We start from the raw sequence: 12,050 nt of genomic DNA, 5'->3' as shown, positions 1-12,050 counted from the left end.
AGCTTTTTTTCCCTTTGATGTCCTAAAATTACAGCTTTTCTCTGTGTTTGATACACAGGCACTTATGGTGGCATTAGGTTGTATATGCAGGAGTTGATCGCCATTACCCAGAAGGCTCTGCAGTCCCCGTCTTGGAAGATGAAAGCCCAGGGAGCGGCTGCCATGGCATCTATTGCCAAACAAACTGGTTCCCTGGTGCCGCCCCATCTGGGAATGGTGGTTGGTGCATTGTTGCAAGGTCTGTCTGGAAGAACGTGGACAGGAAAGGTAAACAAATGGGGCCAAGTGGATTGAGAGAGGCTCAGGTGTTCAGTCCCTTAGCCAGAAATGGAACATAGCGAGCCATAAACATTCCCATCCCTGAAGGGAGTGTGATTCCAAATGTATCTTGCTTTGGTTGATGGACCCTTCCTGTCCTGTGTGTTCATATGATACAAAGAGGGGCACTGAGGTTTTCTGGCTTGAGCATGTGGCTGTTTAATAGATCAGATACCCAAACTGCTTTGTTCCTGTTTGATTTAGAGCGAGTGGGACTTGTGAATGTTTTTAAATGACAAGGCATGGAACCAGAGTAACTAAAGGTGGTGGAAATGGGAAAACTCTGGCTATGCCCAGTCGGTAATGGAAATAAGTGCACCAAGTAGCATACGTAAGCACATGGAGTTAAAAAAAACAAAACAAAAAAACCTTAATGGAAATGAGAATCTGGTTCTTCAGACTACTTTCTATTCCTCTGGCAGCACGCATTTAGACACACTTTAAGGCCCAGTTTCGCAGCCAGGACAGTGTGAGTGAGAACCCGGCTGTGTCATGTTTTTGGAATGTAGGCATCTAGTCAGCTAGTTTTCCGCGGGAAGAATGAGTGAGTGGGGAGGATGAGATTAAAACAGTGCAGTTTATAGTGGCGTGATGGAAAGAATGTGCCCCTTGTAGAGGTGAGTGGCATTTGGATGCTTCTCCAGCATCTGAGTCTGAGCCACAGAGTTAGGGATACCAGTGAAAACTGTGCAGGAGGAAAGCACTGTCTCACCGTGAAGTTGTTCTCATGAGCACATCTCACTTTTGTTTTAATGCTCACAGGAGGAGCTGCTGAAAGCAATCGCCAGCGTTGTCTCTGCATGCAGGTAACCGGAACTGGATGCCACCCTAATCTCCCCCTGGACATAGACTCTTTATCTCCTCTCCCCTCTGATCTCGGGCTGGGGGCTGTTGGGCAGAAGCCGGAGTTGGCAGCAGAGCTCCTCAGTGGATGTAGGGACAGGATGGGAGAAGTGGGATGGTGACGGTGGTGAATGGATGGGCGAGTGGATTACAGGGGTGGGAAAGACAGAGGGAGGGGGGACGGAGGAGGAAATGACATGAGGGTTGTATTGAAAGTGTGAGGAGGAAGAACACAGGAAGTGGGACAAGTGTGAGGAAGAAGAAGAGGAAACAACAGATACTGCAAGACTGAGGAAGAGCTCAGGTACAGAAATGTACTTATGGGAAGGAAGGGAGAGTGAATGAAGCCACAGAGAGTGAAACATTGCCCTTAGAACGGAGGGTGCGTGTATGTACGCTGGTGAATGCTGGGAGAAGGATTTCCCTGCCTCTGATGGAGATTTGCACACTCTGGAGCTAACGGGACAGCATTTTTCCCATTTGCAAATGCCCTAGACTCCACCAAATGACAAGGAACCCCTCCCTCTTCCAAGAAAAACTTCCCAGAGGAGAGTGCCATTAGAACGCACCTCCAAGGGCTGCATCTTCTCCAGGCAAATTACTGGATGTTTTTGGGGATGGCCAGAAGATCTTGTCTAGAGCACTGTGAACCAGCCGTGCCCCTTAGGCCTAGAAAAGGGCCCAATCAGGCTCTGAGCTTTTCACTGGCACCAGTAAGACTCTGTGTGTTTGGAATAACCCATTTTATTTAACCTGTATTAAAATAAAAAGGATGGAAAGTCTGTGAATTGTGGCAGTAAAAGGTGTGGGGTCCTGGGTTCAAGGTGTCGGAGCTGCTTACTTAACAAACAGCCTCAGAGGGGTGTAACTTGTGTTTGACCTTCCATGTGCTTCTGGTGTTTCAGTGCAGAGTTGCAGATGTCTGTGCCTAATCAGCCCAGCGTCAATGATGTTGTCCAGGCTGTCCTGAAAGAGTGTCGCAAAGAGAACCTCAAGTACAAGATGGTAGCTCTCAGATGTACGGCAGACGTGCTGAAAGCGACAAAGGAAGACCGGTTCCAGGAGCTGGCGGACATCGTCTTTCCGATGATAAAGAAGGTGACGCTTCAGCTTTTTGATTTACTTTGTTTTTAAAACCAGCTGGCGGTGGTAGGCCTGCCCGGGTGAAGTCATGTCCATGGGGCTCTTTTTCTCCTCAGGGCTGATGGTTTGAAAAGCTCTCCCCATTCAGACTGGTCCAGTACAGGTGTGAACGTCTCCCACTTGTAATCTCACAAGGTTTTCCTTGTCCCCACTTTTTTGATTTGTCTAGACTTAGTTTCACTGGAAGGATGAGGGGCTAAACTGGAGTTGTGTGTGGTTTCCGGCGTGCGGTGCGGTGCTTCTCCAGAAAGACATTAAAACCCAAGTCCCTGGCTGCTCTGCTGGAAACTAAAGATTCCATGACACTGTCTCAAACCACAGGGATTTGCCCACTGTGTTTTCATAGCATTTCTCCTCCAAACCCACAGTTGCGCAGTGCGATGTCTGCTGGTTGCAGTCCCCCCATCTGAATCCTGAAGAGTGTGATTTTTTTCAAGTGCTGAGCATCTGCAGGTTGGGCTGAAGTCAATGGGAACTACAAACATGCTGCCCCTGTGAAAATTCGGCCCTGTGTTGTTAAAGCGCTTTGGGGTCCTTCTGGATGAAAGACAGCATAGAAATTAGTAACATTTCTGTAGCTTTTCCTGATGGCAACAGAACGTCAGTGAATTGAGGTTCTCTAAATGTGTGGTGTGGGTGGATTATATAATGACTAGATACAAGGGCTGTTTGTTAGGAAAGCGTCCTGTGGAATAAACAAAGCATAATATCCTTCCCCCCATTACTGGTACCTCTCCAGAATTCTCATGAGAGCGTAGGAGCCGGTTCACCAAAGAATGATGATGATGAGAACGAAAAAGAAAAGGAGCTTCAGATGGAATCTCTGCTCTGTGCCTTTGAGAGTTTGGGCAAGGCCTGGCCTAGGAATCTGGAGACGCAGCGTAAGTTGGATCAGACAAATAATGAGCAAAGCTGGCAGTGTGTGGATCAAAGAGTATTTGCTTTAAAAAGGGACTCAACCAGAAAGCACGCTGAGGGATGCGGAGGAATGTCCAGGGCTTTCAAGAGCCATTTGCTTGAGCAGTGGGGTCGGTTGCTGCAATCCTGGCAGTAATTTACAGTAATTGGGGAAGATGCTCTGTCTTTTGCACTCCAACAAATGTACACTGCACAGTCTGTCTTTGCCCAGGCCAACCCCTGAAGAGTCCTTACAAGTGCACTCAGTGCCATATACCAGGCTGTGTCGAAGGTGTAGAGTGATGTGATGGGACGTGTAGGCCAATGTTTCCTAACTGGGGGTGTCTGAAGCAAGACACCTAAATAAGTGGTCTGGTTTTCCCAGATGCTGAGCACCCACTGTTTCCACTCATGTCAACAGGAACTTCAGGGGCTCAGCATCTCTGAATGATCAGGCCCCTTTTTACTGAGATGACAGAATGTGGATTTGGTTGCCTGTGATTAGGCCTCCATGTATGGAAGTGTTGCCCCGTCAGGATCAACCAGGGTTTCAGGGTCCTTTGTGGGAGGAGGGTGTTTTGAGCTCCTTGCAGTGACTGATCTAATTTGGAGCATGGGCATAGACAGCGATATTAGTGTGAAGTAGGGAAAGTACACATCTGCCTTCCCCTTATTAATGTAATGCCACCCTAATTTGTTGTTTTCAGGCTGCTATTGGCAAGAGCTGTGCAAATTAATGTGTGAGCGTCTGAAACTCAGTACGTGGAAAGTGCAGCTTGGAGTGCTACAGGCCATGAACGCCTATTTTCAAGGGTAATTTTCCTGCTTGTACTTCACTTTTATTTCCTGCCTTCACTCAGGCATTTCGTCCTTTTCATGAAATTGTGACAAATGCACTATTACGTTGGCTGTAATGATTCCTCAGAGTCAGCCAAGCAGATCCGTAGAGTGGCTTGTTTCCTTCGGCACAATGAGTCTCACACTGCTTTTAAATTTGCTAGGTTAATGCTTTTTGAAGAGGCGCACTCAGACCCCGGGGCTTTGACAGAAATCCTGTTGGAAACCTGCTCATCTATCACACACTCATTAGGTAAATATATTTTCCCAGCAGGTGGCTGGTGATGAACAGGTTGTTTAAATGCTTGTCTTCTGGGAGCTGGCTTTGAACCTCTCTCTCGGGACACGTTCAGTGAAGTGTAATCTGTAACGTTATCGCCCACAACCTTGAGTTCCCTTTAATCTCCCTCCCTTGGGTTGGCTGTTGAAGACAGTATTGCCCATGACGCTTTGACCAGAAGTGTCAGACTCCTTTAGAGCAGGCACACCCCTTCCTCTCCAATAGTAAATACCTTGATTTTGGAGGTGGTAGATTGCTGTGTGGCTCCTTCCAGGACTGTACTTTCTACAAATCCATAACTTCCCCCTTAAGAGTTCTCCTTGCAGAAGATGAGTCACGTAGGACTGGAGAACTGAATGAAACATAATTTTCCCAGTCTCTTCATTCAGACTTTTTATAGCTTGGCCAAGTTCACACCTGAAACAATAGCCCATATTTATCTCTGGTGTAGTTCCCTCAAAGTCAATGGAGTTGTACCACAGACTATTTTGGCCCTATATATCCATGATCATTGTCTAGGATGGAAATTTTCTTACCCAAGAATTTCCTTTCTGCTAGCAGCGTCTCCCATAATTCTAATATGTCTGGGTTGCTCCTCGCACTCTGCAGTTTCTGGAGGCAGTTCAAAGCTGCAGTGCAATGTGTGCTGGCCATCAGATGAGTCATTTCAAAGCTGTATAAAAAGTCACGTGCAGTGTTGTTTTAGCCACGTTGGTCCCAGGATATTAGAGAGCCAAGGTGGATGAGGTAAGATCTTTTATTGGACCAACTTCTGTTGGCGAGAGACAAGCAGTCGAGCTTACACGGAGCTGTTTTTCGGGTCTGGGAAATATCACAGCTAAGTACAAGGCGGAACAGATTGTTTAGCAGGAGTTAATACATATTTCAAGGGACCATTCAAGGAAAAGTGGCCCATTAACACACTTCTCCGGTCATAAGGGGGCGGGGAAGAAGCTAGAGGGTAGGATAGTTTAGTGGGTTATAGATTGTTGTAGTAAGCCATAAATCCACTGTGTTTATTCAGTTCGGGATTTTTCATGTTAAAGTTATGAAGTTAAGCTTAAAAATCAAGCACTAAAAATCATGGCTTCCACTCTCCTGTCCGTTAGGTCCTTAGGGAACAATTCCCCTTCTTAAGGAATAACCATGTCCCTAGCTAGGGAGGTTTCTGTGGCATTGGTCTTTTGGGCTTCAGTGAGAGCATTCTCTGGTTCTTGCAGCTAATAGAACCAAAGGTCGTGATCGCTGCTACATTTAACCTGTGTCAGACTTGTCCCTGATTATGTCTTTGAAGAAGGAGCGCAGGGGACTTGCTGCTTCGGGGGAGGATTTGGAGGGAAGGTATTTGCTTTTAGGCTCATCCTCGGAAGCCTGCTGAGGTTCGATCTGGACTGTGGCCAAAACCTTCTTGCACATGGCCTCAAACTTCTCAGAGGGAAAAAAAATTTTTGCATTTTTTCCCAAGTCTTGCACAGATTTGGAGCCCGGAAGCTCTCCTTCCTCGGCAGAGGAGGAATAGGCTGACTCGGAGGTGTCTCTTCTGGATTATTTTGTTCTTTTTCCTCCCACTTTTTATTCCTTGTGGACTTTTTTGACTTTCTGGCGAGATTTGCTGGAGATGGTGACCAGAGTGCAACCCAGACGTGGCTTGCTTTGTGCAGAGCCCGGAGAAATTTCTCCCTAGCTGTGTGCTCCTTCAGGATCCCATTCTTCTTGAGCAGGAGATGGGATCTCATTATCACCGTTTTCTGACTCGAACTGGGGGTGGTGGGAAGGCTGGATATAAGCCCTGAGGGTGCTCAAGGCCCATTCCCAGATTTACCCCTGGGTCATCTGGATGAAGTCCTCCTCAGAGCCTCTCCCTGTTCTGCCCTGGGTCTCCTGGTCAGGCTTCTCGGGGTGGAGTCGTGGGGAGGGGTCCTAGCTTGTCTGTCTGACTCAGAGCCTCATGCCCATGCGGGCACTAGGGTTGGTTGCATGGGAGGAGGCTGGGCATAATTCGCCCTCTGCTGATCCTGGGAAGGCTCCCTCATGGGCAGAGCACTGTTTGGATCTCCCCTGGCCTTCGTGCAGCTGCGGTGCCATGCCAGTAAGGGGGCAAAGGAGCTCAGCAGAAAGGCATTGCAGTGGAGGCTCCAGGGGCTGGAGCTGCACAGACCCCCACCAAGGAAGAGGGAGGGAGGCTTGAGATCAGAGAAGAGGCCCACTGCTGCCCGGAAAGGGCAGGAAACAATAAAGAGATTGGCGCAAATGAACTGTCACTTCACTGCTGCAGAGGTCGGAGATCTGGCAGCAAGTGGGAGGAGGGGGTATGACCAGCCGTGAAGCACCTCCAGGACCTGCAGAGTGAAGGGGAGCAGCCCCTTCCCAGACCTCTCAGAATGGTGGGAGATGATGGGCTGCAAAAAGAAACCAGAGATGCGAGTCTGTGGTGCACCTTTTAAGAGAGGCCATGTTCGTGCCCTCCCAGTCCTGCTATGCTCCCAACACGCCTCTCCTGCACCCAACCCCATGGCCAAGGAAGGCGCCCTAAGGCTGTCTGCAGTGTCTGTGTTGGGGAATCGACCCCTGGGCAGATATAGGGCTCTTAGGGCCTCTTTATGCCACTTCCGTCCTTTTATGTGGCTCAAAGGGGCCAGTGTGGGGATAAGGATGTCACCCCAGGGGCTGAGGACCATGGAAGTGCTTGTGCAAGTTATGGTCACAGGAAAACAACTTGGTCTCTGGTGACGTTGGGTGAAAGCCCATATAACCTAATACCCTATTGATTTAGGAAATACCCGGATGGTTATTTTAAGCATTACCAAGCCACAAGTTTATTGAAAGGAGACTCCTCTACATAAAGAGTTGTTTCTGAAGGGCTCCGATGTAGGACTATGACTGTATTAAAATTTCACTGGTGTTTGTTAGCCTCCAATTGGTCTTTAACATGTGGAATGGTTGCACTGTGGGCACTGTACCAGAAGGCGATGCATGATGCTTTTCTAACATGGTGGGGGAGTCTGTGTCTTTGCAGACTCTCTGCTGTTAATACACCTGACTATCCGTGGGGATTTCTGAGCTGGCCATATGATGGACAGAAGTGTTTGGAGCTACAAAAGCTAAAGTACTTTGTGGCAACAAATGGCTAAAGCTGTATTTGTGCCACTGATGTATACTCAGCTTTGAAAGTTGGCTGCATTCTTTCTCCATAGAAAATAGGAGCTACACCTCCATCAGAACAGAAGCGTTGTCTGTGATAGAACTGCTGCTCACCAGACTTAAAGGTGAGGTTCTTTGTCTGCTTATCATGCGGAAGATCCGAGTCTGAGATTCCAGCTCAGTGTGTGGCCCCAAGGCCTGTAAGGGCGGAGAAGGCGATGCCTTTTGTTGCTCTGCATTTACTCTGCTGGGTGATTTAGGAGCAACGTCGACCCCCTGCATGTAGCCCTTCTCACCTGGAAGGACTGCGCAGCACTGACATGGGGTGGAGGCGGGAAAAGTGGGAGGGAGAAATTCTGAGTTATGGTTGGAGAAGCTGTGGATGAATCCAAGGTTGGGAATCCAAGGTATGCCCCCCTTGGTGTGAGAACCCTTCAAGACGGAGAGTTAGGTGGAGAAAGCACAGGCCTGGGAGTCAGGATGTTGAGGTTCTTTCTCCAGCTCTGTCTCAGACTCAAGGTGCCAGATTTTGCATTGTGCTCTGTCCCTTCTGTGCTGCTCCATGGCTGGCATTGGTGGAAATGCTGCCTGCCCCCTGGAGGGCTGGAGGAGGCTTTGCTGTGCAGGAAGTGCTTCTCCTCTTCTTGTAACACCTGTGCTGAATTTAGCCTCTCAGTTTGGGGTTCCATCCCCTTTAAGGCCTAAACAGGTGTGTTCCTTTAAGCGTCCTACATGGCTGCAGTTGCTCTTTATTTAGTGAACTTTCTCCTGTTGAGCCTTTAGGTTCCTGCTCTAGCTCCATGTGTCTCCTTTAGTGGAAGAGGGCTGTGTATTCCTTTTTCTTGCTGCTCTTCTGGCTTCTCCGTGATTCACTTGGAGCAACCATGAAGTGAGAAAGAAATGCCCCCCAAGCCCTTCTTTCCTTCATGCTGAGCCCTGTGAACCACATTTAGCCAGGCCTTGGTGGGCACAGCTCCTGTTGAAGTCCATGGGACTTGCATCTGTGTAAGGCAGGCTGAACTTTCCCCATATGGTTGATAATCCTGCAGGATCTCCTCCCTGAATAGCGATTTGGATCATGCGTAGAACTCGAAGCGGTTCCTGTTTTACGATGTCCGGGGGCCTAGTTACTTTGCATCATTCGGGTATTCATTTGAAAATGCAGCTGCTTGTCTCCTTTTATCCACGCAGAATCTAAACAATGGGACAGCCTGCCGCTGGAAAGCAGAGAGCTCCTCATTGGCTCCCTTACTACCATGGTATTGGACAGCAGACCTGAGCTGCAAGAGAAAGCATCTTTTTTGAAGAAAACACTTGAAAACCTTGACTAAATTATAAAACACCAAGAGCAAAGTGCCATGTAAAACAAAAACAAGTGCAGTGTGATCTGAAAACCAAGTGGGGAAATGAAGATTAATCTGTAGCATGCATCATTCCTTGGCCAAAATAAAAAAATGCCTTAAATTCTGTTCCCCATTAACTGTATTTTTACTGTTTTAAGCAGCTGGTTAGTAAACAACTTTTAAGTTGTGGAAAAAAATAGTTGGATCAGTAAATACCTCTAATGATGTGCCCTAAAAGACTTATAGGTGTGTAACCTAAAAGAAGTATTAAGGGCAAGAAGCATCTGATTCTTAAAATAGGCAAAGGATGTAACTTAATTTACTCTGGATCCCAAATGCCCCTGTAAAGAATTGTTGAAGGTGGCTGAAGAACCAACAGCTCTGGAAAGTTTAAATGCTTATTTTCTTTTCACCGTACCTTGCATGTGGAGGTTTAATACTTGGTGCCCAAATAGTGATTCTTTAAGTCTCTCCAGGAGATCGGGGGCAACTAATATTTGTATTAACAAGGGTTGAAATCCTGCCTCCATTAACAAGGGTTGAACCCCCACTGACTTCACTGGGGGCAAAATTTCATCCCAGAACTCCCATCTCACGGCTAGCCCAGTCTGGTCCTCCCTGGCACACGCTCCCACCCTTTGTGAAATGCAGAATATTGTTGACTTATTTCCTCCATCTCTGACTTCAGAGTGGATTTAGCAAATCCATGCCCCCCTTCACAGCTAACGGATCCCTGCCTCCCACATTTTAAACAACAATGATTTTCTCCAAAAGTATGCACGTGAAAGAGCACTTTAATGAGCTGTCTGGGGCTGAGGTGGTTTGGATCTGTAAGACAGGACAGGTAGGGGACACTGCTCTTCTCAAAGTTGTTTTGCATGACACTCCTTAACTGCAGCAAAAAATGACACTCTCCCCACCCCCAAACTTTTTCTAGAAAATGTTTTTCCAGAGTGTTCAGTTTGCCATGATGGAAATTTTTATAGTAATAGTGTTTTTTTTTTTTTTTTTTTTTCATGTTTGTAACTCTGTTCTTGCTTTGGAAAGCTGTAACAATGTAGACTTCTCAATGTTTGTAACAAACTGAATAATCTATCAGTCGCCAGCTCACACTGGTTTCTAGAAAATACTTTTAATTTGCACTTAATAAGAAAGACCATATCTGCATTAACATGGAGTAAAAATTCTATTTAATTAAATGGCCACGCTACCCTGACCCCGCTCTTTCTCTTCTCAGACAAAAGGCGGAAACCTGGATGCTGTGACGACAGGCTTTAGAAATGTAAAATGACCCCTGTAACCTTAGCGTGGGTAGGGCACCGCGGTGCTGATTATGAAATAAAATCATGAGTGTTGGCAACCTCACAGCCATGGATTTCAGCAGAGAAAGTCTTGTTGTTTTCTTAAGGACTCCTTCCCATCCCTTTCTGACTTAACCTTACAGGGGGAGAGAATCTTGCAAATAACCTTGCCAACAGTCATTGCTCCGGGTTGCTGGCACAGTCAGGATTGAGTGTTCAGTACCTGCCTTTCCCTCAGGTCTGTGCTAGTTCACGTTCAATGGTTTTGCTACTGTATTAGCTTAATAGTCTGATGTGGTACCTAGGGGAAGGGGCAGTGCAGTCCATACTCATCTGATCAGAAAATGTCAGCCAACGGTGGGGTAAGCCTCTTACGGCACTTCTGTATCTGAGACCTCAGCCAGCGCTACCGCATCTTGTATTAGCACATGCTAGGCAATCCCTCGGAGCTGGTGCTAAAACATTTGATCTACGACTTAGTGGCAGGGAGCTGCTGTTTGTTTACATTGTTTGGATTACCAAGCACATCTGTAAATTTTAAAAGCTTATTGGGCAAATCACTTGCATAAGATGGTACCATTTAAACAACTGGCCTTCCATGAAATCTTTTCACAAGAGCTCATTTTTGTAGGAATGAGAATTCCCCTTGTTGCTTTGCCGTCACCGTTGTTTGTCTGACTTGTTCTTTAGTTCAAAGTAACAGACGGTTACGGTAAACCAAGCACTCCCAGTCTCTTGATTTCAGCAGGGACATGTGTATTGTGAGGCAGTACCTAAGATTATTATGTAGCTATAGGTAGAGCAACTGGGCTAGCTGCCATATTCTGCCAGGGGTGCATAGTTCATAGAAGAACAGGTTCTAGAAATTCTATTGACAGCTGGGGCCAGGATTATTGGGAAGCTGGAGATGGAGTATTTGAATCTCTGACTCATAAAGCAATATGTTTTTAATGATCAAAAGTACAGATTCAGAATTCTTCTAAAGCATGTGCCTATACACAGAACCTACCTGCACAGAAGTTGATATGAATTTAAACCAAGGTCTGAGGTCCACCCCCCTTTTCATTTATAAACTTGACAGGAAAAAAAAAACAAACAAACAGATGTGGCCTTCCTAGAGTTTTTCCTCTGAAAGTGATTGCACTATGTAAACCACACTGTACTTTGCCCAAGGTGGGCATTTCTTGTGCTGCTGCAATGCTGCTTTGTATACCAAGAGTGAGGTGGGCAAGGCTGACACTAGCACTCGTTCTAACCTGCAAGCTCTTGCTTAAATGGATGTATATTAAGAAAAGTTTTCTAATGTTGCAAGGTCTCCATCGAATTCATTGCGATCGGTACTTGGATGTTGACGTATGTAAATGGACTGATTGAAAGAAAACCCTCCCACTTACCAAAAAGGTAACATTAAATAAAGGTGCATGACCTGTTCTTGGAAGCAACTGGTAATTTTTTCCCTATTGCTGTGTCAAAATTTCAACTACCCAGCACTTTCCAACCTTCAAAGCTGGCATTAATGTTATGCATGAGTCATATATGGCTGGTGTCCTCGCTCCGTCCCCAACCCAATGGAGCAGTTGAAGCCACTGTCTCATCTTTCAGCTACCCCCTTGAGCTGGGTTACTGCCAGTTAGTATAGATTGCACTGATGGCCACTTCTGGCCTGCTGGGGTCAGCAGAGTTGCATGAATGTGAGCAAAGGCAGGACTGGGCTGTGAGGCTGAAAGTTACATAATAAGCAGTGTCTTACCTTTTGAGCTATTTATCAAAGCTACCAAAGTGCACAGGAAACCCTCCCAGTGTACAATGCTGGGCAGCTCACTGCCCGAGCTTTGGTAAAGTGCAGAAACCATAAGGAATAGCAAGAGTTCACTAAGGCCATGTTGGGGTTTTTTTTTTTTTTCTTCTGAAATAAAGTACACTGCACACACAACTGCACCTTGTACA

At 46.7% G+C, this 12,050-nt stretch overlaps 1 protein-coding gene across 3 annotated transcripts in view; it reads left to right on the top strand.

The window, feature by feature from the left end:
- ECPAS (Ecm29 proteasome adaptor and scaffold) overlaps nucleotides 1-11,534 on the top strand; it is a 91,188-nt gene extending 79,654 nt beyond the window's left edge. For all 3 annotated transcript variants that reach the window (XM_007065187.4, XM_037902127.2, XM_043547370.1), the window contains 8 exons: nucleotides 59-267; nucleotides 1,081-1,124; nucleotides 2,067-2,259; nucleotides 3,044-3,185; nucleotides 3,909-4,014; nucleotides 4,203-4,291; nucleotides 7,513-7,584; nucleotides 8,651-11,534. In XM_007065187.4, the coding sequence (XP_007065249.2) occupies nucleotides 59-267; nucleotides 1,081-1,124; nucleotides 2,067-2,259; nucleotides 3,044-3,185; nucleotides 3,909-4,014; nucleotides 4,203-4,291; nucleotides 7,513-7,584; nucleotides 8,651-8,790 (995 nt within the window). In that variant the 3' untranslated portion in view covers nucleotides 8,791-11,534. The remainder of the gene's footprint in view (nucleotides 1-58; nucleotides 268-1,080; nucleotides 1,125-2,066; nucleotides 2,260-3,043; nucleotides 3,186-3,908; nucleotides 4,015-4,202; nucleotides 4,292-7,512; nucleotides 7,585-8,650) is intronic.
- The last annotated feature ends 516 nt before the right edge of the window (nucleotides 11,535-12,050 follow it).

Source organism: Chelonia mydas, chromosome 5 (assembly GCF_015237465.2).
Source record: "Chelonia mydas isolate rCheMyd1 chromosome 5, rCheMyd1.pri.v2, whole genome shotgun sequence".
Classification (NCBI taxonomy): domain Eukaryota; kingdom Metazoa; phylum Chordata; order Testudines; family Cheloniidae; genus Chelonia; species Chelonia mydas.
This window is presented reverse-complemented; position numbering and strand designations above follow the sequence as displayed.